We start from the raw sequence: 26,682 nt of genomic DNA, 5'->3' as shown, positions 1-26,682 counted from the left end.
ATTAGTTTATGTTATGTTCCTGGTTTACCCCCAAAAAAAAAAAGATAAGGAAAGAGCGGGGGCAATTGCATCCACGGACTTCTCATAAAATGCGCTTTTGCCCCTATGCAAAAGTTTATATTAGTTCTCAGCTTCTGCTCACTTGAATCATCCTGGGTGACCGGACAGTCCAAGCCCAAGAGCAATTACTCAAGTTGTTCTGATTTATTTTAATTTCTTCCCTTGTCTTTTATATGTCGATTATTGCTAATTAATTAATACTCGTGATTTCTTCTTCCATGGTAATTTCAATTTCAATTATTATGCTTCCATTGTTTTGATACGTCTTTAATTTATCGATTCATCAGCCCAACCCCTTTGCCTTTGCCCGTGGGCCGGTTAGATTGTCAATATAGCTGCCGCGAGAAAAGGACAGCTGCAATAGAGAACGAGCGTCGACCCTAGGAAACAACCCTAACCCTAACCTAAATTTAAACTAGGTTTAATTTGCACATAACAAAACATGAGGGTGCATATGCGCCTTCCTATATATAAATACGACTAGTGCCTTTCTAAGGGCTTCGTTCCAAGGAGACAGGGGCTTTTTCCGGCATTGCCTCCCATGCATGCACACACACACACCCCTCTTGGAAACTCTCAAAAACTTTTCCTCTGGATTTTCGTAAGCTAGCACTAGCTGCTTTCGATCTGCCCAAACTGCCCTCGTGTTTCCCCATAAACTACGAAACCTACCACCATCCAAAATTCGCTGCTCCAAGTTTCAACAAGTTTAAATCTCCTGGGCAGCAATCCTTATGCATGTATGTATGTATGGGCATTGATTAATGTCAGGCAAATATATATTAATTGTTCCTTAATTTTGAAAGGAACAAACTACAAAGGAATTGCGACGATTTTTCGCATCTGACTTTGTTTTTTTCAGAGGAATGCTCGTGTTCCAATTAAAAAAAAAAAAAACTAAATTAACAATTTTATTATATGCTCCTAAATTGAATTATTTTTACCAGTGATTGTATAAATTGTACTCAAATATAAACTGTACTGAAAGTTTGTAAACAATGGAGGATGAACTCCTTTGAAGCCCTAGCTCTGCGCCTCTGCCATGGAAGATAGGCTTCATGTTGGCGTTAAGTCTACGTCTAAAAAATCTTTATGCCGCTGAGAAGTGATTATTCAGTGCTCTTTGAGCTTGGCAAATGACACTCTAGGACTCCTAACAACCCCCAATCATTATGATGTCGTTTTAGCTTTCAGTATGAGGGATTGATCTAAACAGCTTGGATTCCGACATACAAATAATCCCAAAATCTTTTGTTTGCATGGAAACCAACCAAACAAGTCCTAAGAAACATGAAAGAGAAGGTGCTGCAGAAAGAAACCAATAAAAAGAGTGAAAGTGAAAGAAACATCAAAGAAGAAGATAGTTAATCCTTAATTAAGCAAAAAAACCTAGCCCATTAGCTTTTCTTGGACAATCAACATCTCTTGACAACAACATAGAACCCAAAATTTAGCTCCACCTTTGATGATAATCAGATCCTACTCGAAATTAAAACAACAACAAAAAGCAAGTTAAATTAAATTCCCAACCTCTTACTTTTGAGTCATTATTCAGTGATTCTATGGCACAGCAACGCGGTGCCCCAATGCCCTTCTCCCCTACAAATTTATGTCGGAACCATATACTTAGTCCTAGGCTCTAAATGAATTTGTGGTGGAAAACGGGATTGAGGCATCCCGCAGCAGTGCCCCAGGACCACCTAGTAATTTTTCTCTCTTTCCTCCTCCCTCTTCAGTCATTCCACATTGAAAAAACACTAGCATTATTGGGCCCCTGACCCGAATCCCCGGCCCATCCTCCATACCCGCTCGACGGCATATCATAATCCACCTTAACCAGAGCAAGTTCCTCATGACCCGACCCGCCAACACTAGTACCTGAATTCGAGCTCAAACCCATTCCAAGACCATTGTTACCAAAATACCCTCCACCATAACTCCCACTTGAGCTCCCATTATTCTCCATAACCGAAGATGAGGATCCACCCACACCCATCAACCCATGAAACAAACTCGGATTCCCCTGAAAATACCCATTATAGAACTGGGTACTCTGGTTCAACTGCAGCTGGGTCTGAATGTAATTATGCTGAAACGCGGGGTCATTTCCGTACGGAGAAATCTCATGGTTTTGTAGAGAGAGCAAAGGCTGAGGTTGCTCATATGCCTGCTGCTGGTGAAGTAGCAAGGGGTAGTTTTGGAAGTTTGTGGTTAGAGCCATCATTTCTTCGCGTTTTCGCGACGATTCGATGGCTTGGGCTTCTTTCAATCTCTTGGCGGCTCCGCCTCCGATTGGCAACGTGTTGCTTTCGAGGATTGCCTTGACATCGTAGCGGTTCATGTCGAAGTTTGTGACGGCGTTTAGGCCTCGGAACTTTATCGCCGCTATGTCGTATGCTTCTGCGGCTTCCTCCTCCGTGCCTGCATTGTCCAATTTGCATTCATGAGGATAAGTATTGTCTTACTGTGAAATGTAGAAGTCAAGACTCATGATCATAAGATTCATAACAAGAATTTCTTGACTTTTCAATGTTTGTTTACGAAATACACGAAAATGAGAACAAATAAAATAGAAATTAACAAGTCCTAACAGATGAACAATTTGCATCAAGTGTTCAAAAAAGTTTGTCATACTATCGGATTCATCTGATTCTAAAGTTAAAGACACGGGACGGACCGACTTGGGACATTGACAACGTTCAAAACTATTGACATCATCTACTAAGGTGCATTTAATTTGCAGCAATTAATTAGAACAGGAGGAGTGCTCCCGAAACCTAGACATGAATATAACAATAATTGATGACGTAAACCCTAAGTTATAAATACTTGTTATATGCATGCAACCTATAATGTTTTATTATTCATTCTTTAATTACATGCTGGCTTCTTTCTTACTGCAGTATTTTTCGCGTTGTGTATTTGTTAATTTGGCCGATTTCTCCACAAGTAATGAATTGAAACATCAAGAAGTCAATCAAGGAAAATAAATAACTCACTGAAGGTTCCCAAGTAGAGGTCTTTGTTCCCTGCCACCCTTCCGATCCTCGCTTGCCATCTTCCATGCTGGTGATGCCTGTTTAGAAACGTCTTGTTTAGAGTCGACAGAGAGAGAGGGGGCGAGAGAGAAAGAGAGAGAGAGAGAGAGAGAGAGAGAGGTATGTTTATAACCTTGTAACTCCACGATACATCGATGCACCCCTAGAAAAGCCACTACTCTTCCTGAAATGTATTACCAGATGATCATGAAAGTAAGTTACTGTCGAAAAAATTTTGCACATGCAGCTAACAAAGTAACCGTGATAACACCTTGTTAAGGAATACAATCTCACATAGGTTGGTATTGAATGTGTGATCATTTAATATGATATTCAGACCTCTTCATCCACTAGCTTAAATTTGCAGGCTTGGTATAAAAATTTTAAATGGTACCAGAGCCGGCCTATTTCATCCCCCATTGTTAAAAAAATGAGGTTACATGTGACAGAACTGAAATGCCGTTGCATCTGGGGGAGATTAAGGATCTAATTTACAAAACGAATATATTCACATAAAAATATCAGTACACTTCGAAGTACGGTTTCAATAAGAACTCTTATGAGAGCATACAAAAATGCAAACAACATTTTTATATTGAAAAAAGATTCACTAATAATACAGGTGTTATTATTTTGAAATTTATAGTCAGGTATTTAAGATTGAAAAGGAAGAAAAATAAAATTATAAAAGGCCATATCGTAATTTATCTTTCGGAACTTTAAAAATTTACGTATTATAACCACCTTTCTCGTATGGTGCCAATAACAACTCGAATGAATAGATGAGAGAGCATATACATGATTCTTACCTTCTAATTGAGGCCACAAATTCTTGCCTTGTCATGTGTTTCATCTCCTCAACTTCCTTCTCGTAGTTACTGATCTGTAATTTTTTAACCGCGTTAACAAGATCAAACATGCGATAATCGAAGCCCTTAGCATACTCTTTTTTTAAATGGCAAAGAAGATTTCATTAGTCATAAAGATCGAAGGCTGAAACCAATACAATAGGAGCTAGCCCTTAGCATACTTAAATGGATAGAACGAAATTTCCCTTAGAAGTGAGGAATTTTACTTAAACTTCTCTCAACAAATCCAAAATCCGTAACGAATCTTAATATATATATATATACACACACACACTGAAAATAAGTCTTAATTGCACTCTTAATCCCAACACATACAGGGAAGTTGGTAGTGGTAGATGTCCCCCAGTACTTCAGTGCAGCCAGATCATAAGCCCTAGCTGCTTTATCTTCTTTATCATACCCACCTGCTCAAAGTAAAAGAAAAAAAATAGCAGAAAGGGAAAAGATAATTGGAAAAAGATCTGACCATTAAATAAGAAGCAAATGATTGGAAAAAGAAAATTGCACTTACCCAAATAGACTGGATTTACGTGATGGTGGTAGCCAAGAAACACAACCCATGTCAATGGCAGAAAATGATCAGTAACATTTCATTAAGATGTTTTAGCTCAAGAAATTGTCATAAATTCATGTATATACATAGGTTTTTTTCTTATTTATGGAAAGACAGAGAGACAATCTTGTACCTTGGCGACCTTTCCTTGATTGTCCTTCCCTTCTACAACTGTTATCCCAGAGATGAGCTTCATACCTTCCTGTCCATCTATGCCTGCACTCCAACCAAGAGGCTTAGATCTCGGAAACGCTACGTTCCCAAAAAATATATATATATATATCTGAAAGGTGTTACGTACCCAGAAAAAATACCCTGACATCATGAATATATGGTGCAAATTTAACTTGATGTGGCACTGACTATGCGAAATGACACTAGTTTTCAAATTCTGAGCACTTTTTGGGTACTTGAGTTATGTGTCTGAACTTAAAAGTTTTTTTTTTCCCTCCTGACACCTGAATACACTTCTAATGCACATAGGTGCCAAGAAAAAAGATGTTAAGAGTTGAACTCCTCCTCATAGTGCTAATGTAACTAGGTACTCTAATAGTACTGACTTTCGGAGATAAAAAAAAAAAAGAAAGAAGAAGTTATATAGATCAATGTATATACTCACCTAGTTACACCTCTATATATAGAAGTTCTTTGCCCAAATGTATCCAATGTCCTTCTAGGGGCAGCTTCAACAATAGAATTAGTACTACTATTAGTACTGTTTTCGACACCAGTTTCGCTTGTCAACCCTTTGCTCCCACTGCCCATAGACAATGTCAAAGACTGCAAATTACTAGAACTTTCCTGGAATTCATAGGAACTAGGTGGGGTGCTGTTGTTCCCCAATGTCTCTTGCAATGGAAGTGGTACCAAACTGTTGGTTGAAAATAGGTAGTGATGATCATTTTCGTTTCCCTGGATTTCATTGTAAGAAACAAGATCTGACTGGCTCTGATCAGATTTGCTGCTCACTCCGAGAAAGTCTGCCACCTTTGGAACGTCACCGCCCCCGTGAGCGTTCATCAAATTCCACTCTGAAAACATGCAATAGTATAATTACATATCGAAATGGTGACGAACAGAATAATGTCACAGACATTATGGCTCATAATCCGAATGTATAATTGTCACGTAATTCTGAATGAGTTTTCTCTATACAATTTCAAAAGAAACAAAAGTAATAAGTAGCGATTCGTTTTCGGTGTAGCCTCTGTGTGTGTGTGTGTGAGAGAGAGAGAGAGAGTAGTTCACCTTGGTTTTGGAAAGGGTTATCCATGGTATCATTTAGTAACCCTAGAGAGAAATGGTGGGACTGAGAGGCATGCAGAGTCGGTGGTATAGAAGAATGAGTGGGTGAGAGAGGAAAGGAAAGCCAGTTGTTTGAATTCATTGAACCCATAAAACTTTTTGCAAACTTTCTCTAGTAATCAATCAATAAAGTTCCCCTGCAAAATCATAACAAAAACAGTTAATGATATTTCGTGGACAACAAATAGAAGATGTAAATGCTTGGAGTGAGATGCCTTTGGGTTTTACCAAGTTAAAAATCTGGAACTTCTCTCTCTCTCTCTCTCTCTCTCTCTCTCCGTTGGAGTTCTTTTTAGTTTGGTGGAGAATGAAATGAGAAAAGGATAAAGGGAAGGAGAAGAGGCTGAAAAAGAGAAAACTATGACAGATACAAGGTATTTAAAATCTCTCTCTCTCTCTCTCTAGGGATTGTTTCTAGGGTTTCCTGCTAACCCCTTTTTGCAAGGGTAGTCACTTTAAGTGGTCTCACTCACAGTTGTGATCAAATTCCAATACTTATGAAGTCTATAATAATTTACGTAACAACACAGGCCACGAGTGTCTTACTAGTATAATATTGGTGGTTTGTCCTCCCGGAAGACAAACACACCATTCCAACTGAAAAATCCAATCCAATCCACACCAAATCTCTTCCTCTTCCTTAAAAGAAAGCGATTTTCACACCTTTTTTTTTCGTCTGAATTTTCATTATTTTTATTTCGTGCGTAGATCTTTTCACACTCACAAGGGTATCATTGTAAATATAAATTCAAATAAAACAAAAAAGAAGTACAATTACCAAAGAAAGAGAATTAGTAGCGGTTTAAGTGGTGTAACGTCCTACTTTTTGTTAGATATTTGTTTTTGTTTTTTTCGTGTACTTGATTTCTCGATGTACCCTCTTCAAATTAATAAAAGTTTCGTTTCCAAGAAAAAAAGAAAAGAAAGAGAATTAAAATCGATTGGTATATATTGTATATTACATGACACCAGTCACATATTTGAATGACTGACCTGACTTCGGTGACTAGTCCACGTAGAATGGGATAGTTAAATAGTATAATTTTCTCTCTCTAACCGAGTTGGGTTTTAGCGTATTGGAACTCTCTTCCTCGTTGGAAGCAATAAATGACACCCCAAAGCCCAGCATTCCCACACTCTGCAGATCATCCATTGGGGACACTCCTACGCAAAGTTACCCCCTTCCCCCCCCCCCCCGCTCTCTCTCTCTCTCTCCTGCCTAGTTTATGAGCTCTCTCTCTTTCTCTCTCCTGCCTGTTGTGCATCCACTTACTAGCTAGTTTATATACTCATTTTACTCTATAGACACAAATATGGTAGGTCCCATACCTCTAAAAAAATGCGGTGTTAGTAGCACAGCTCCATCCGTATAGCAACACTTCGAAAAAGTTAGTGCACGGTAACACTAAACCAAAGATTTCACAAGTAAGGGACGGATCCATAAAAACCCTGAGGTAAAATTATATAGATATCAGAGATTATGGAGGGTATCAAGTTATGGTAAAGTTGATCCCAAAAAAAAGTTATGGTAAAAGTAAATTAATAACCAAATACAATTTTTTTTTTAAATCATGTAATTCTGGCAAATGAATTTGCATATTCAACGACAAAGGCAGGGGGCTATATCACCCTCTCAACATTATAAAAAATATATTTTAAAATGATCTCTTTTTTTAATTTGAAAATTCTTGTTGTTGCTCTCTATTTCACAAGTATTTGTTGAAAAATGTTGTTCTCCAATTACAAATAGCTTCAGTTTTCATTATCTGATAATTTTCATAAGCCCTACAAAAAGAAGTATTATATTTTGGAGACAAACAAATATATTTTTTACTGCACCAAAATTAAATTATGAATCCTAACTTTGTTCCTGACTATATTCTTTTCCAAAATTAGCTTTTTACTATTGTAAATATAACAGATACTATCAGTCTATATACCAAACTCCCATTCCATTTTATACCTAGGGTAGGAGTATGTTCTTTAAGTGTAAACCATTTTGTGGTTCCCCGAGTCTTGCATGTGTTAAAGTTCGATGTGTGTGTACGGACATGCAAATTTTTTTATACCAAGTAGCCGACATATTAAATCAAAAAAGGACTAGAAAAAGAGTAAACCTCACTCATATTTAAAAAAATAAGGACTTGCATTTAACCAAATTATTTAACTAACAATAAGAAAAGATTGAACGATTTTGTTGGGTTTTCCAAAGTTAGAATTCTGTTGACCATCTAATTGGAAACCGCATTCGTCAATGTCTAACTTAAACTCAATAATAATTTTTTTTTTTAAATGCTTATTTTTAAAGTGCATGTCCTCTATAACTAGAAGCCTGTGTTGTACCCACTAGCTACATCTTTGACTATGTGCCTCCTGTCTTCCACTCAGAACTCAGATGTAATAAAGAACTTTGAAAGATCCTAGCCATCCATTGGATTGCCACGCCTGGAGTAAGTTGAATGGGCGGTTCTGATTTTAGGGTAGAGTTCATGCAAATATTGATCAGTTGAGGCCCAATGACCCTTTTTCAATTAGAGTGATTAATCAGGAGAAATTAGTACTAGTTGCTATGCCGGCTAATCTAGGGTTTCCTGTCATGGTGGCTGTTGATCAACATTCTGTTAATGTATCAGGGCCATGAGGGCCATGTCACTGTGGGGGGGTTTTTTTCCCCACAATAATAAGATGATGATGAAATTTTATGAATTTTGTTAGTTACCTTCTCATGTGGCACATACGTAATGGTGTGTATAATGGGCCCATCATGAAATTCACTAACGTTCGTGATATGTGAATGCCAGTACCTTCAGGCTTCAAGTGGATAAAATATGTGAATGTCAGTCGTCTCAAAATAAATCGAGCTGAGCGTGATTAAGCTGGACCAAACACGTGGTGTTATAAAAGAAAAACATGTTAGCAGTGTTGTTGCTTTGTTCAGAAATGGAATGTAAACTTCAAAAACCATAAGTTAAGATTTTCAGATGGGGGTGTTTGACTGTTTTTGCTTAAAATTCATCTACAATAATTTGACAGTCACATTTTTACTTTGACCACGCACAGAACCATTCCCGTTACATACAAGAGGCATTATTTTTATATATATGATTTTCAATAGGGATATGATGGGGGCATTTTATATATACATGGAAAATCATATTATTGCATGCATGTGCAACAAGATGTTATGTACACATATTATATCTCTATGCAGCATATATACATTGGATAAAGGCCATAGTGTTAAGCAAATAATATCATCTAGTATTACATACATACATATATATATATATATATATATATATATATATGATTCGGAATTCGGATTTAATACTTGACAATCAGACACATGCAAATACTTTTAATTATCCCAAAGAGGAAAATTTAAGAAAAGAAACTTTAAAAGTCTACCTGCCATTGTTGAAGAAACATTTCCCTGCCAGATTCTGTACACAACTGACTGACTGAGAGGAACTATATATATAAAAGTTTGGGTAAATTTGACTGCAACTTCTTCAACCCAATAGCCTCCAAACGCCCCCTACAATATCAAAAAACTCAAAGGAAGGGGAAAAAAAAAAACTTAAACCCATCATCCGATCGATAACACTAAACGAATCACTCCAAAAACAATACAACAAAGGTACTACTGGACATTATGGATACATACATACATGCAATGTGTGTGTGTATGCAGAGGAGACCATTGAAAGTGGAAAATTTCCAACCACTGCATGCCCAAACGAGGATGAAGAAACTCTCTCTCTCTCTCTCTCTCTCTCTCTACACACACATTTTCCAAGAAATAAATATACGTATAGAGAGAGAGAGAGAGAGAGAGAGAGAGAGAGGGTATTATATTGGAAGTTGGGGGGTGGTGAATGCAGGTGGTGGGGTGGGGATTCGACACCGGCATTTATTAATCAGACCGCCACGCCGTTTGGGGTCTTGCGGCCAGGTTCGGAGGAATGTGACCGCCACGTGTCGGTTCATCTATAGGCCCACCTTCCTTCGTTTGTTTGACTGATGAACATTTGGTCCCACCCTTTGAGAGCCCCTTCCCTGATTATGCGCTGGACATCTCTGCAAATTTGCATGCTTGCACCTATACGACAAAATTTCCGAGTAGGGCCCACTTTTGTACGATTAATGACTATTATACCCTTTAGTTTTACTTTTCAAAGCGGATGATGATAATGGCAAAATTATTTTGTTGGTATCAAAACGTTAATACATAAAAGATTTGTACCATATTCAGTGCATAAGTCTTTTATATATTGAAATTTTAATACCAAAAAAACAATTTTTGCATTATTATTTTCCAAAGCATACTATACAAAATTCTGTAGTTTGATTAATAAACAATAACTATCATTATTTGGGCTATCTGCAGAGACCTGACGATTTTCCTTAAGAAGGGCGTGACAAATGTGAAGATAGAATCCGAATCCAGCGTTGCAGTGACGTTGCTCAATGAAGGACCGCCTCTGAATCACCCTTAGCGCATACCGGTGGAGGAGGCCAAAATTATTACAGCCAAGACCACCACCATATATTTATCCATACATAATGATAAGCCAATCAAGACTGCCGATTGTCTGGCCTGTTTTGAATCTCAATACAATGATAACTTAACTAATGTTGCACCAAATGTGTCGCGCCGCTCGCTGCCAGGGAGTTTGTTATAGCGGATTGCTTGGGTGTTTGAGGCATATTAGAATCTAGGTTTAGGTAGTGTTTTGCCTCTCTTTTGTCACTACTACTATGTTATTCCTATGTTATCTGGACGATGTTCTATTAGCTTAATTTTAATGAAATTCCATTTCAAAAAAATAACTTATCCTTAGTTTTCCTGAAAACAATACTCCATGAAAGCTCTATATAATTCCAACATATACCTGAGTAACAAGCCACAACATTTGCCTAATTGGTAAAACCACCATCTACAAAACCTAAACTTAACATGTGTGAGGAGAGTTTTTTTTTTTGAACGTCTAGGGCCAGGGCCGTGGCTCCCCAAATGATAGAAATTCTTTGTTGTACTTTATCTGTATTCAAGAATAAATGTGGTCATTTATAATTGGTCCCTTCGAAATGATTTTACCTTGAGATTTTATTTACTTATGGGTGGTTTTAGTTGCCAATATATATACACGGAACGGTTCAAGGGACACCCTAAAAAAACATCCATAATCTCAATCTCATAGTTTCCGATCAAATTTTTATAATCCGAACTGTTCAATATGTGCAGAATGTGATTTTAAGGGTGATATATGTGTGGCCTTGTAATGTGATAAGTAGTAATGACATAACAAAATATCCTTCCTTCTTGTATATTATGGCATTTCAGCAAAACGATATATATCACACCATACAAAAACAAAAAGGATGACATTTTGCAGTGAGTGTGTGTGTGTACACACACACACATAAGGATTGGTGCCAGGAGATTATGATCTGTTGAAACTTAGAGCAGTTTAGGGGAGGTAGGTATTGTAGTTTATGGGAAATCACGAGGGCAGTTTGGGAAGAAGCTAGCTAGCTCGCGAGAATCCAGAGAGTAAAGTTTGAGATCGAGTTTCAAAGGAGGGGGCCGAGGTGAGAGTGTGTGCATGGGAGGCAATGCCGGGGAAATGCTCGTGTCGCCTCGGACTAATTAACAAAGCCCCGGCCCTTCTAAATTAAGGGAAGTACTACTCCTAGCAATTGTATTCAATTCTTCTAGGTCGACTACTGCAGCCTTTGTTTTCTTTTGTGCATACTTCAAGGTTAGGGTATAGGGCCTATAGGCTTAGGGTTAGGGTTAGAATTTTAGGGTTGTTTTCTTGGGTCAACTATTTCATTGTTTTAGTATGTGTATAACTCGGAATATCAATCGGGATCAACTTATGCGCACTCGTCAATTTGGATACCACTCTCCTTAGTAGCGGAGATTGTGATTAAAGCTGGGATCTCTCATTTTATTGCAGTTGTTCTATTCTAGCAGAAACAAGAATATTTGCAATATTAACACTGATAACAAAATAAAGATTAGAGTAGATTAGGTTTTACGAATAAAAAAAAGAAGATAAAGGTGGTTTCCCTACCCCATAAAAAATACTCTCTTCGTTTCTAATTGAGAGTCCCTTATTTTATTTTGGGATATTTCAAAATGATTATCCCTTTCCAAAAATAGAAGTAGAAATTTGATAAAATTTCAAAAGTGTCTCTCATTGTGAATACGAATGGTGCAAAATAGGTAGAATATAGGGGTAATGGTGAAAAATAGATGTAATGATTACATGTCCCCTAAAAAAGTTGAAATTCCTAAGAGGGACTTTTATTTAGGAACGGAGGGAGTATATAAAAGGTTTCAAGCTAGGCATTAGTTGATCGGCACAATGATTATATGAGTCCCTTTAAATAGTGTTGTAAGAAGTTTTGTGCACTTGTACAAATCGTAATTAATCGAAAATTATGATTAAAAAAATGTTGAAAATTTAATTGGTTTAGATTAATCGATACATACAAGCGAATGCATTTAACAGAGACCAAAATTGACAAAATTATTTATTACAGAGACTAAAATTAAACAGAACCAATAAACCGAACAAAAACAACTACTCCGTATTAATTTGAATAGGAAAAATCACACCGAGGCCCATGTAAAATGTAGTATCACACGATGTCCTTAAAATAGATTAGCTGTCTCTTTAGTGAATAGAATCGGTCAACATTTGTCTTCTATGAGTAACCAAAACCAAACCAAACCGAGCATTAAGTCTCAATCATTTGGGGTCAGTTACATGAATCATTTTCCTCCATTGAGCTCTGTCGAGGGCCACTTGTTCACACAAACCTACTATACTCATATCGTTGCGCACCACAACATCTAATGTCAATTTAGGTCTACCCTTCCCCGTAGCATTGTCACCCAAAGCTATCATATCTGCTCTCTTAACTACTGCATCTCCTGGTCTACGGTAGACATATCCAAACCATCTTAGCCTATTTTCCCTCAACTTCTCTTCTATGGGTGTTACACCTATCATCTCACGAACCGTTTCATTTCTAATCATGTCTCTTCTAGTCTTACCACACATCCACCTCAACATTCTCATTTGTCTTCTATGAGTAAGAGAAAAAATAATGCTACTAATACACACTTTAATTAGAATTTGTACAGCGTGTACTTCTTAAATCGCATTAAATTTCATAAGCTCAATAATTCATAACATATTGTATACTCCCCCCGTCCAATATTGTTTCTTCTTTTCAAAGTCAGGTCATTTTTAAAAAATAATAATAATAATAAGCATGTTCGTGAATTTTTTTCAATTTAAAAATCTCAATTAATTTTTTGGGTGCCAAAGAAATTCAAAAAATAAACACATAAGTATTTTAGTTTTAACCAAAAAATTGTACACAACTTTTAAAAAAGGCCAAACAATATGGGACAAAAGGAATAAGCTTTCGACATATATTTGTCACCAGATATTTTTTTTTTTACCATTCGTTAATTCTAATCTACGATATCCTAGGGGACCTGAGGAGGGAGATGGGTGCTTACGGAAATTAAACCCTATCTTTTTTCATGAGAGTATTAAGTATGCACTGCACTCCACTTGCATGTCCCCAGAATATGAGTTGTGTATTTTAGCATTTACTTTTCTATATGACAAAATCAGCATAGATATGAAGAGCCAACTTTTGAATTTCTAATTAATTGTCATCAATTCCTTTTTCTCGAAATACATACAACTCTGTCTCTATGCATGTGGCCTGATCATCAATGTGGAAGGATAAAATAACGAATAATCTTCTTATATCATGTATAGTTTTTGTATACTTCAACAACGGGTAAAAGTAATTAAATCAAATCAAATGGTGGCAAATTAACTGTCGATATCGATGACGATGCATGGCATGCTAGTAGTATTATCTAGAGGGATATATATTTACTAAAAAAAGTTATTAAATGTTATATTTATTATAAAATACTATACAACATTCTTTATTAACAACTTATCGACAATCCCACGAAAATAATGGGATACTTTTAGCTTTGATAGAATATAAAAGGGGGGAAAATAATATATCAAGCAGTAGATTAAGAAATTACAGAATCTGTAGAAGCATGTGCATGGCATTGTCTTGGTTTGAGATATGAAACAAATAAAGAAAATGAACTAGTAAAACATATACGAATAAAAAATAGTTACTCTTATTAGGAAATGGATCCTAGATTGGAGAGAACAGTAAGTCTCCTCTAACTTTGACTTTGTTAGTAAATTAATTGAATTTGTAGGATTTTTGCTCATGTGAATCCAATGTTTGGATCTTGTAATTAACCTAGAAAGTAATTAGTTGTGAATTGCCAATGAGCTCTACCTCAGTTGGCATCACCCACCACGTACCTTCTTGAGTGGAGGTCTGGGTTCGAGCCCCATGAGGGACAGTTGATTGAGGTTCAAGGCTATCCTATAAACTAACTTACTAACATCCAGCTAACACCTGATGATGTATACAATATTGGCAAAACAAATTTGTTAATTGAAATCGCAGGTGAAGTAAACAAGCGAGTTGTGGCTCCTAGACCATCTGATAGTACCCCTTGGCTTTCAAGGGCCGGAGAGGTTTGGGGTTCACATCTATGGAAAGACATCGAACCCCTTTTGATTGTTGTTGTTTTTATATTCGAACACTCTTTGATTGTTAACCCACTAATTTCCCATCTAACCTTCCACTAATATATACGGTGTTGGCAAAAACAGAAGAGTAGGAAACAGGCGACCTTAATATATCATTTTCGATCCAGCAAGCTAATTAAGATCATATTTATGCATGTAGCTTTCAAGTGTCTTTTGTACTTGCATATCTTTTCTTGCTTTACAAATAGTATCGACGTTATTGCGGACAGAAATGCTTGGGACACGGAAGTCCTGAAGACGCGATCGATGCACTTGAGTCTCACACGATGTAGTGTGACCCACCACACATATTGAACGACTCCAAAATTCGATGTGTGTGGACTCGCTGGAGCTAATTCCGGATATGTGTATCATTTATTGCAAATTCCATTCTATTTCAGGCATGAAGGTAATTCCCAAGCTTTTATAGGAGTTTGAATTAGGGTTCCAATAATGGACTGAATCATTCGCCTAAGAATAGCTATCTATATATATGTCTCTGTCACATTCCATATATATTCCTTCCGAGCCCAGTCCAATCTCCATTCATTCCTTTCTATACTTCACTGAATGAAAGATGACCTTTGATCGAAAAATTGAATATTGAAATTAAGATTACCTACTTGGCTAGTACCCAATTAATAATTGTGTTTCTGAATAAAATATTTTTGTAACATCAAAACAAGTAGGGTGGGGAGGGGCTTCAGCTTGATTAGGTTGAAGTTCAAGAGAGAGTGGGGAAAAAAACATTAGATGGTTGGGGAAAAAGGAGTTGGAAATGTTGTCTTCTTTCTTTCTTTCTTTTTTCTAGACGAAAGGGAATGGACGGAGCGACCTGTTCCAGGGCGTGACTATTGATTCTCCAAACCCGCAGGGGGTCTTTAGAAGGTGATCGAAATTTAAAGATGCGCACTGCCCCACCTGCAACCAGAACGATCCACAAGGGGGAGTCAGAGGGGTCCAAACCCGAGTCGTTAGGCCTCCGTCCCAAGGTTCAAGACGACGTCAATATCACGCCTTAAACGCGCAACCTCGAAAAGGGCGATTGTAACTACTTTTAAGTTTTATATATATATATATATATATCGCCTGCCAATTACATGAGTACCTTTGTAATTTTTCGCACAAAATCCAAAAAAGTTGATCCCCTTAGTTGCTAGTGTTGTCGACCAATTACTCTTGCAAAAAACTACTGTAAATTGAATGGACATAGATAACTTAAGGAGTGCTTCTACCACTACACACATTCACACTCACAACAAGGGTGGAGCCAGCACACACTATACATTCATCAGTGTGTATGGGCTCCACTCTTGTTATAAGTGTAGGTGTGTAAATAGGTGTATAAATAGGTATGGTGTTAGAATTATTGATAACATTACACACTAATGAATCGATTTAGTATTTGAGTCACTAGCTAGCAAATACCGAAGGCACGGGCAATTCAATCGGGATGCGTAGTACTGTAGACACGGACAAACACTAATTATTGATAACTTAGTAATGTTGTTGGATGAGAGAAAAATGGGGGAACGAGAGGAGAGAGAAAGTTACAAGATTTTGTGGAGGAGGATCCCCAAAGCCATGAACTAAAAAAAGTAGGACCGGCCAAGAATTATCTCTCGATAATTTATAGCTGTGTTTAACTTTTAATTGGGCCAGATTTGTGAAAGTTGAGGTGGGCGGCCCAGAAAGAAATGGGCCGGCCTACCAGGACAAAAGAAATAACTTGGGCCCCCATCTAACCTCCCGAGTATTCCCCTGTGGCTTTTGCCCCAAGAAATTTAATTTAATTTCTTAAATCGTTTTTTTTTTTCCCACAAAGCACATACATAAGCCGCCTCTCTCTCTCTCTCTCTCTCTCTCTCTCTCTCTCTTCCTGCGATCTACACGGTGGTTTCAGTCACTGCGAAACAGGTACGCTCATCCCTAATACCTATCGAATCCTAGAAATTGCGTACAGATTATTCGCATGTTTGCGTGTCGATTGCCCTAGAAATTTGTTTCCCGGACTTCAATTCACGAGTGTGTCTCAAATTTTTCCCAATTCTTTAGATCTTTTAAGCTGATGGAGATTTGATTATCACATGATTATCTATGTATACAGATGCACAATAACGTACAGATATGTATCCATTGCTTTTTCTTGTGATCAAGGGCTGATACGAAAAACGCTTTTATCGATTTCGAACTCCGAGGTGAATCTGTTGGTATATATTCACACTAGACGCCCCGGCACACGCGATGCACGTCCAAATCGTGTTATTCAAACAATAGAGAGAGGAAAATCTTTAATTTTTTGATATTCTGTAATGAAATCCGGATGTGTGGGAAGAAAGAAATTTCGGGTGGCAGTTATTATTCCTTTCTTCTTGGCAGCCTTTTCAGGTAGTTAAAGGGGTGGATTGGGTAAAAAAATGTGCAAGTCAGAGTCACATAATGCACGGACGGGTGCAGGAGCGCAAGCGTGAAAGCGTCTTTAAAAAACCTCCCAAACAACTAAAATTTGTGAGTGCAAGGATTGAGATCGTGTGTGCAGAGCGATGATTGAGATTTGAGAGCGGAAGCGAAGACCATTTTGAAGGATTATATGACTAAGGGTCAACCTCAAAACTTACGTTCACATCATAAAGGGCATTCCTTTATAATAGTATAGTAGATGATAGATGTATTCATTTTCTTTTTTTCATTCTTGATAACGGATGAAACTTTAGTGCACATTTATTTGGTGACAGGTGTTGATGTTCTTGAGGCACATGCATTTTGTTTCCGCCTCTCTGTGTGCTTAGAATTATTCATTTTGGTTTTGAATCAAAGTTACAAAAACTTCCAGACATAGATGTGTCTAACACTGTCCATTACATGTGGGTTTTACACGATGCACGTGGGACCCGTACATATCAAATGGCTCCACATTTGTATCTGGACAGTTTTGTCAAAACTCCAAAGTATTTTCAATAAGCTAAGGGAACTTTTAACACTCCCATTTTGGTTAAGAACTCTATGTTTTGTCCTGATATACTTCCGCTACATATTGAAGCATAATTTCATAAATTTTCCTTAAGGAAGAAAAAATATGGATTGTATTTGTAAAAGTGTTGTGTGAACGTTGCTCCCCATTAGCTAAACCTGAGTATTTACTCTAGCACTAACAAAATGTGTGTTGTCAAGTTGAAAGGAACGCGATGGTGAAAGCATACTCGCAAGAGCACATTTACAAGCACCCCTGGGAACGAGTAACCTCTGCATCTTGGCGCAAGTTTTCAGACCCTGAGAACAAGCGGACTTTATCCCATATCCTTGAAGTGGACACTTTGAATCACAAGCTTGACACTGAAGCAGGGAAGCTTTACACCACTCGTGCCCTAACCATCCACACTCCTGGACCATGGTTCGTGCGCAAAATTGTTGGTCAAGAAATCTGTCATTGTGTAGAATCAACAGTTGTTGATGCACGATCTCGGTCGATGCAACTCACTACTCGCAACATGAATCTAGAGAGGTTCATAGAAGTGGAGGAGAAAATCAGGTATGATCCTCACCCTGATAATCCAAATGGGTGGACAATTTGTAAGCAGGAGACTAGTATAAGGATTAAGCCATTGTCAGCACTCGCATCAATGGCAGAGAAGATAGAGCAACGATGTGTCGAGAGGTTTCAGCAAAATAGTGTTAAGGGTAGAGAGGTAATGGAACGAATGTGCAAGTATCTTGAAGCAGAATCCAGTGGGATTTCACTCTAATGTTGACTCGAGTTCTTTCAGTTTGGAATTTTGAAGTTCTAGGTTCTAGGGCATTTAAGCTCTTGTAGAGAATTAATGGAAGAATCGAAGTGGCTTCTTCACTTTGGTCTTTAGCTTTTTCCATGTTGGTGCTATGGTATTTGTAAACACTTTTAGGAAAGAAACTTAACTTGAATGTTCAGGCCTGTAAAGTTTAAGGATTATGGTCTTGGAATCTCCTGTTTGGACATGAGTATTCTAATGTAATAACATGTTGTTTGGATGTGTTCTGGTGCATTTCTATTTTCGTCTCAAGCACAATAAGTGATGATATGTGTGGTATGTTATGACACTTTCCTGTTTCAATGGAGAGTGAATAGTCCAGCTGGACCAAATTTATATAGCTTGTTCTAAACTATTCAATGTGCTTTTTACAACTTACTCAACGCAGTACGAAAGCATGGTGTTTTTTCCATTTTGAAATGGTTGCTTAATTCTTCGAAAGAGTTTGTATTCAACCGTAGTTTCCCAACTCCATGAGGAATATAGTGCAGGGAAAAGATGGCATTGATTATCAAAGTTTGTTATGATGCATTATTCATGAGGTACGGCCTCCAGAATTAATGTCCATTGGTAGTTGTAATACACTTACACTATTTCTGTCATTGTTTTCTCATGTCATGAGGTAATGATGCTATACCATGTCCTTTTATGGTTTAAGGTGCAAATGTCATACCTTGTCTTTGTATTGTTTGAGGTTTGGACCACGTTGTTAATTGGAAGCTCAGTAAAGATCATTCAAAATGTTTTCTTGGTATAATTAGGAAGTGAGAACTTGATGATCTACTGAGTACTGGCTTATTTACAACTCTCTCCAACAAGGTTCATGGATATCTTCTATCTATGAAGTATATGCGTTCTCGGGAATGTGACTTTGGTGATTTGAAGATCGTTTAGGCAGCATTAGTTTTGAGGTTTTGTGTGGTGGTGCTAGGTGGCTGATGTTCTTTGAAATCTACATGAGAATGTTTGGTTGTAGTTAGGACAGTAAAATGTTGTGCTGGGCTCTCAGAGTCTACATGGTACCGATTGGCTTTCTCTTTGCACCTGCAAATGACTAGTTTCTAGGTATGCCAGTTGAAGTCCAGCCTTCTATTTTTGGCCTCTTGCTTATTGATTTTCTGTTCTCGTTCGTGGATTTGTCAGAAAATACAGGACTTTATTTCTCATTGAGGTTTGCTTTGCAACAATTGAGGGGAAATAAATGGAATTGCTGAGTTCAGATATTCTTTTGCCGACAGCTTTGTTATTATCAGGAAATTGATGCAATAAAGCAGTTGAACAGCAGAATAGGCATTCCCTCCGAAGTATTTCTTGTATCCGGGCGTTCCAGAATATTCCTTTTGTTGAATTTGTGACAACATATTACATACTATATACACGTTCCAGTTTGAGAAGTTTGAATCCAAGTGCAGAGACAATACACAAACCTCGAATGGCTGATTCTGTATATACCTTATCGTTGTGGCCTGAAAGCGAGTTCGTCATCAGATGCCTGATGCGCGATTGTATTTCCAGCAAAACATGGTCTGTTTACTGTTGAAATAGGGGGGAAAAAAACATCTCCTACTTCCCTAATTTGGTTTTGAGAAGTGAGAATCTGTTGAACTTGGGAAAGACGTACGTGCTGGGAAAATTGTCCGGCGGAGCTTGAAGGCCTTCATAATGTTTCTTTGAGTTGCAAATCTGCATGCCCCCAGAATATGTTCATCATCTCACCAATGAGCAATAGTCTCAAATATTATATCCAACAAGCACAAGATGTGCAATATTATATTAAAAAATTAACATTGTTAATCTCTTCTTTATCAGTCCGATGAGATTTATATTCCTTCACTTTTAGTCCAATCAAAAAACGGGTTCCATTCGTTGGATGGTAGTTCAAAGAGAGGATGCAGTTAGTTAATCCAATCGCGAGGGAAAACCGACTCAGCTTGATTGTAAAGAAAATACACCATCACTCTCACCTAGGTCATATAATCCTCCGGTAAGACTACCTCGCTCTACTCTCGTACTCTCAATCTTCAGTTTCGAAAATTTTACTAGTCCGTGATGTTAACAAAATGCATTTTGATGCCCACACTCGTGCATGCTCATTTACATGAATACCTATCTGAAAAAGAAAGATGAAACACTAGTTTGTTCCGCACGAGTAATGAGGATCCCTGGACAAAGAGAAGCTGGTACCAGTCCCTACTCCCTCAGTGCTTCTCACTGGGACCACTCAGCATTCATATCCATCTCTACTTTTTTGTATACAGCCTAATGAAAACGATCATTCACTCTAGATTTCAAATCCCAACTCGGTTTCTGCCAACTAATTTGTTTCTAAGTACTGATGCCGATTCAGAATTGTAATCCCTCTATCGATACCCCAATTAAAACCCACAAAAAAAGACTCAAATAAAGTGGTGACGAGAAACTGGGCAATAACACCAAGGACAGAGCACCCATTTCCTGCACAAACCAAATTAAAAAAGGAAATTATCCTGATGAAATTGTTCTCTCAAAAGGAAATCGCTCCAATGTATTCAATCCAGAAAAAAACCAACGTATCAAATAATTAGAAGTAGTGAAGGCCATCAAACTTCTTTTGTATACGGTAAATATGAGATTCATGCAGAGAAGATCCCGATTCCAAAACCCCATTCTCCCATTGTAATGCACAGCAAATTGCAATGGCTTTGTGCATGGAAAAGTAAAACAAAAGCGAATGAAGCAACACATATAGATGGTGACAATGTTCATATGGAAAGCTTAGCACCAAGAATGCAACGAATAACTTCCCAATACCATATTATGAAGAAATTGCACAAACCCATTTGAACCAAGATGATACGTTACAAAGCAAATCACACCAATGTCCAACCAAACCAGCACAAAGACAACTGGAGCCAAACAAACAATCTCGACAAACACAAGCGATAAAGAGTTCTTTAAACAGCAGAGATGTCCTAACCGCCAAAGTTCCCAGGAAAGATAGCAAATATAAGATAAGAACGGGTACAATGCGGGGAGGCACTTAGGAACTACTTCCACAGATGAAGAAGAAGCAACAGATATTCAGAACCATTAAACTTCTCACCCCAGACGGCTCTATATTTTATCAAGCTTGTCTGCCTTGACAACAGGGTTGGCTTTAGCTATAGCATCCTGTGCAGCAGTGCGGTAATCAAAAGGGCATTCGTGTTTGTCCGAGTAGCGATGGGACCCACAGAAGAGGTTACCGCACTTACATTTGAACCCAGTTAAGCCAACTCGCTTCTTGCAAGTGGCGCACTTACTAGAACCCTCCTTTTCCTTTGGCTTTGCCTCAACAGTTTCCCCAGAGCCAAATGCAGGAGTTGGTGGCACAGAAAGTGTCTTTTGTTCCACAGAATCCAATTGTACATCCACAGTACCAGAACTGGCAGGTCCTTTTCCACTTCCACTCGATGACCCATTGACGAGGTTCTCAATGGATGTAGCGGCAAGTTTAGCCTGTTCTTGTTTCAATATCAGGTCCTTGTGACACTTGGAACACATGTTCATGGTTGCCGCACTTCCAAAGAAGCCACAGTTGTTGATGCACAAGATAGGACCTTCAGGAGCAGGTTGGCATCCAGTCTCATCATGCTCCATTTTTCTGCACCTCTGCTGCACAAAATCCGCTTGAAAATCTACAAACGGAAAATAAAATTGGCACAGCCACATTTATATTCCAATTTAAACCTTGAAAAACATAAGCAGGTATATTGAGCATCTCACAATTCCTAAAGTAGTATGGTACCAGAAGCAACTAGGCCAAGAAGCACCATTTTGAACAAATTAGTTTCAATTGGTTCGGCTTCAAACTCATGCTGGTCAAAGATTTTCAGTTCCATGAACACCAAAACTAAACATTCAGAGCTAAGCTGACAGCTAAACAAAACCAACCAGGAAATTCACCATATACATACGACGTGAAGCATGATGATATAAACTCATCATCATAACCATCTAAAGACCATAAGTACCTCTTATATCCTTCCTTCCATGTAGGGACAATGGTTAACAAGGACATGCTTAACTGCCAAAGGTCCATGATAAGCTACGGTTAAAACTAGGAAGTCCCCAGCATGCATTAGTATGTACAGGCAAATCTAATGCATTAGCATGTACGGTAACTAGCCACTGACTTGTGCAACATATCTTAAACTGATAGAGTGGGATCAACAACCAAACAGAAATGATACATCATGCATGCATGATATTCATAGATCAGATTCAAGATTAGATTCCTTTTGAATATCTAGAGTTTCAAAATCAGTCTTTTGCCTAAAGGAATCAGGGTAAGTGAAGTAGCAATTCAATCTAACGTGGAGTCTTGTACACACTGATACACTAAACTTGACTACTAAGGCATGCTTACTGGGAGCAGTCCAACTATGTATGCCATGTTGGATAGCTTGCAGTGAATTATTGGACCCATGTTAGGAGTAGAACGTCATCAATCAAACAATGATATCAGAGCTATGGTTTGTCGAGGTATTTGTTTGAAGTCTTCCTTTTGCATGTATTCCCTACTTACATTTTTTATCTCTGCGTGGATGTTTTGTATATCGACCTGCAACACATGGTTTCGATTGATGGACGGTGTTAGATAAAGTGATACACACTGTTGGGCTCATTCCTAACACCTTACGCTTTAGGGGACCCATGATCAAACATGGCGATAAAAATCCTATATAACCTTTTTCAATTGTGGCGTCCAACACATAGACTTTGCCAATTTAGAAGGGTCTGTGAACTATAGTTTACAAACCACCATATAATTGTCACTAACAACCTAGCCAGGTCCCAAGTAAAATCGACATCCGCCCCGCCCTCTTTATCATCTGCTAACTAGTATCAACGTCGGCCACACACAACTTTTTAGCCAAATTGCCAATTCACTGTTCTTGAACATTCATAATCCACATGTCAGCTCTTACATTTTCAGTTGTCTTACAGCACAATCACAATGGTCTTTTACTAATTGCCCTACCAAATGATTTTCTTTCAATCGTGACCTCATTTAACTTCTTTACCAAGCGTACAGGGTCCTTCGTTCATTCAATACAATTTTTCCTTCTTTCCTCTAGCTTATTACAACACATAATACTTTCCCTTTCGTTTCTACCATCTAACTAACCAAATGGTACCATTATGACCCAACTCTTGCATAGTTTTTACTTCCCTTATGCACTTTACCTGGTAGTCTGGTACCTCAGGACCTCAATATGATCTGTCATATTGATTCCCCATTTCCCATCCATGAACTGCATAATACTTTATCCCATAGTCATCGGGAAACTCCAAATATTTTCCCTTATGGAAACGTAAAAAACAAGTACACCCGGGCCAAAAGAGCTCCAGCTTACTCAAATCACACAACAGAACCTGGGTGCATCAACAGTTCATGACAAGATAATAACCAACCAGGATTCCATATGGAACAAGTAAACAACCCTCTCCATGCCCCATCCAAAAAAGAAGCCTTTAATTTGAATTAAAGGACATACGTTAGAAGAAAAGATGGGTCATGACGGAGCTGCCTCGTGTACTCTTCTGTGAAGATTGGGAAGTGATAATCTAACTTTTAAGAGCAAAAAGCGAACAAATTCCCAATCCTTTGCCATATACTAGTGTCGGAATGCTCCCAAATTTCAAGTGAGCCAAATAAGAGAACCAACAAAAATACGTTTGTCCAATTCAAAGCACGCAAAACACAATTAATAACTGTAACCAATTCCAAGACCCTCAAGTACCGGGTTTTGTTCTTAATGGATCAAGGCTGGTGTTTCTTATCTCCAATTTCATCTTTACAAACAAAACCCCCGGATACACACTCAAAAAAAAAAAACAATCAATTACAAAGCAACTTCAAAAAGTCCCAACAGATTGAAATTCCAAGTCAAAACCGACAAATTGAAATCCAAAGCCACAACTTTTAGTCAGCCATACAACTCAAACCAAAGCCCTAAAACCCCAAAACTACTAAACCCGTAGATTTAATTCCCTATCTGGTGCAATATAAGACACAAAAATACTTTTGCCCAATTCAACACAAGCAAAACAAAACAGGGTTTTGTACTTAATTGATGAAGGGTGGTGTTTCTTATCCTCAATTTTACATCCACGAGTGGGCAGTGGTATTGGGCCCTGGTATTAGTCAAGGGGCGAGTAACTGGCCGGACATCTGGTTATCAAAAAATTTACGTCCACACACAAAAAACCAATAGTCCCAAAAAAATTGAAATTCCTAAACAAAAATCGACTTAGAAAAAGTCTAAAGACTCAAACAAAAGCCCTAAAACCCCCCAAAAAGGGGGCTAAAAGCGTCGTTTCAATTGGAAACTCTGACCTGTTCAAAATCGCGTCGAAAAGCAAACCCTAATCGCACGATCTCCGACCTCACAATCGCATCGGATGAGTACTGTAACACAACAAAATCACTATCAATACGCAAAAGGGTCGATCCACCGAAAAAAAAATTCCACAAAAGCGTACACGGAAACACAGAGAGATATAAATACGTAACATATGACGACAGAGGGGGAGAAAGAGTACCAGTTAAGATGGAGAGAATCGAAGGCCGGGTTTGGGGAGAGGCGAAATGGGTTTCTCCCTCTATCTCTCTCTTTGATTTTTATATGGGGAGAGAGAGAGAGACAATGGATGTTTCTCTGCCAACGAATGGTGTAATACTGATGAGGCGTGGACAAATATTATTCGGTGGCGCATGTCATATGGTTTTGTTCGGAGAGGATTCTAGGAGAGATTTTTCGTGCGGAGCGGGTATATTCCACGTGGTACTAATTCGGCGTATTTGAGCCATTTGATACATTTTTTGACGGCTTAGATTGAAACTGTCTCTCTTCTCACCTTAACACTTTCTCTTTCCAAATCTGAGCCGTCCAAAAATAAAATGGACTACTCGGATGTTCGAGCGGACACCACGTGGTATCCGCTTCGCACTGAAATTTTTTTCGGATTCTAGGCAGATAACCTTAAAACAATTTTGGTTTAGTTTAGGATTTAAATGATATCTATGGAACTTGTAAAAAAAAAAATGTTATCTATGGAATATGTGTAATTTTGATCTCAAAATTTTGTATTTTTCGTAATGTTTTCCTGAATTTTTTGCACCGTTTCAAAGTACGGACTGAAATCCTTTGAACGGCAAAACAAAAACAAAAATGTCAAACGTACTCTAGTTCTTAGGTCAAAGTACACTGTCTGCAATAAGAAGCATTTAAATTAATACGGAAGGAGTAATTGCATTCGAAACCATTTGATATACATGAGTCTTTGTTCATCTAGCAGTTCTAGACACACAAATACTTGAAGTTATGTTATGTAGTTGGAACTCCGGAAAAGAAATAGAACCCTCAAGGTTACAATTTTTTTTTTTTTGGATTTTCTTTGGGAGTGATTTTCGCGCTTCCCTTTTTACTAACAACACTACTTTTTTTTTTTTGTGTGTGAATTGTGAAGACACCAAAACACCCTTCCGCTTTTCAATATTTTCTTTTTATTGTTATCCAAATGCAATTTTTTGTACAAAGTTTAAGGACATTTCGATAATTTGAACACTAAAAATAAAAATGAGAGTGTGATTAATTAAAAGGGAGGGCGAAAATCGCTCCTTTTTTCTTTCAATGAAATCTGTACAACAATAAAATTGAGGAGTGGGTTAAAAGAGACATGTAGGTGGATGACACATGAGACTGTATGTAGTTTGAAATTTGGTGTAATATGATTGATTGGGTGGGATAAAAGATTTGGATAAATAGTTTTAGATTAATTTTTACAAGTGGATGAAGGAAACGATAATTATAAATTTCTCGATAAATTAATTTGGGCAAATACTCTTTTTTCAATCCAATCTCATCTCTAGTTCTACGCAACGAACGTGGAATTCCTTGTTAGAACTCTTACCTTAACCAGTTACTGGAGAAAATACGGGACCGGTTCTAACTCTGCTACCACCACCACTCCAACTCTACCACTAGCATCAACACCACTGACACCCTAAAATCCATATCTTAGCGGCACCTTCAACCACTATTTTCTCAAACAAACCACCACAAACAAATCTTCATTTTCCATTTCTCCACCTACCGTAACATAGTTAAACGAGTGCGCGCACAAACGCAAATCAATTAAGAATTTCCCAAACATCTATTATCATCTCATCTGGCCATTTATAATTCCATGGGAGCACAAACAATTAATGCCATGGCTGCACAAACTTGTGTTGAGTCAAATATGACAGTTTGGCCAAAGTTCAAGAAAACAAGTCTACATTACACATTTTAATACTCTGAAAGCTGATTTATCATCATGAACCACCTAAATTCTAGAATAGGCTCATAAATTGCAACAATGTCACAGCAACCACCAAAG

The 26,682-nt window shown here is 37.9% G+C and overlaps 3 protein-coding genes across 7 annotated transcripts; 1 reads left to right on the top strand and 2 right to left on the bottom strand.

The window, feature by feature from the left end:
* Positions 1 to 1,720: 1,720 nt before the first annotated feature.
* Positions 1,721 to 5,930, bottom strand: LOC131314622 (AP2-like ethylene-responsive transcription factor PLT2). Its single transcript, XM_058343407.1, has 9 exons — positions 5,769 to 5,930; positions 5,140 to 5,551; positions 4,654 to 4,736; positions 4,479 to 4,487; positions 4,283 to 4,371; positions 3,908 to 3,981; positions 3,232 to 3,282; positions 3,060 to 3,136; positions 1,721 to 2,481 (listed from the first exon to the last, which is right to left on the bottom strand). The coding sequence occupies exons 1-9, from the start codon at positions 5,914 to 5,916 to the stop codon at positions 1,793 to 1,795; spliced, it is 1,632 nt and encodes a 543-aa protein (XP_058199390.1). The 5' UTR covers positions 5,917 to 5,930; the 3' UTR covers positions 1,721 to 1,792.
* Positions 5,931 to 16,273: 10,343 nt separating this feature from the next.
* Positions 16,274 to 18,498, top strand: LOC131314621 (uncharacterized). 2 transcript variants are annotated; one of them, XM_058343405.1, is made up of 2 exons: positions 16,274 to 16,408; positions 17,663 to 18,498. In XM_058343405.1, the coding sequence occupies exon 2, from the start codon at positions 17,677 to 17,679 to the stop codon at positions 18,232 to 18,234; it is 558 nt and encodes a 185-aa protein (XP_058199388.1). In that variant the 5' UTR covers positions 16,274 to 16,408; positions 17,663 to 17,676; the 3' UTR covers positions 18,235 to 18,498. The 2 variants fall into 2 exon arrangements, with proteins under 2 accessions (XP_058199388.1, XP_058199389.1); XM_058343406.1 differs by having other exon boundaries at positions 16,324 to 16,408; positions 17,670 to 18,498.
* Positions 18,499 to 21,043: 2,545 nt separating this feature from the next.
* LOC131314620 (zinc finger A20 and AN1 domain-containing stress-associated protein 4-like) lies at positions 21,044 to 24,967 on the bottom strand. Of its 4 annotated transcripts, none has more exons than XM_058343404.1 (3): positions 24,815 to 24,967; positions 24,638 to 24,709; positions 21,044 to 21,906 (listed from the first exon to the last, which is right to left on the bottom strand). In XM_058343404.1, the coding sequence occupies exon 3, from the start codon at positions 21,892 to 21,894 to the stop codon at positions 21,370 to 21,372; it is 525 nt and encodes a 174-aa protein (XP_058199387.1). In that variant the 5' UTR covers positions 21,895 to 21,906; positions 24,638 to 24,709; positions 24,815 to 24,967; the 3' UTR covers positions 21,044 to 21,369. The 4 variants fall into 4 exon arrangements, with proteins under 4 accessions (XP_058199387.1, XP_058199384.1, XP_058199383.1 ...); XM_058343401.1 differs by having other exon boundaries at positions 21,044 to 21,932; positions 24,815 to 24,962; XM_058343400.1 differs by having other exon boundaries at positions 21,044 to 21,932; positions 24,844 to 24,933.
* Between the last annotated feature and the right edge of the window lie 1,715 nt (positions 24,968 to 26,682).

Source organism: Rhododendron vialii, chromosome 13a (assembly GCF_030253575.1).
Source record: "Rhododendron vialii isolate Sample 1 chromosome 13a, ASM3025357v1".
Classification (NCBI taxonomy): Eukaryota; Viridiplantae; Streptophyta; class Magnoliopsida; order Ericales; family Ericaceae; genus Rhododendron; species Rhododendron vialii.
This window is presented reverse-complemented; position numbering and strand designations above follow the sequence as displayed.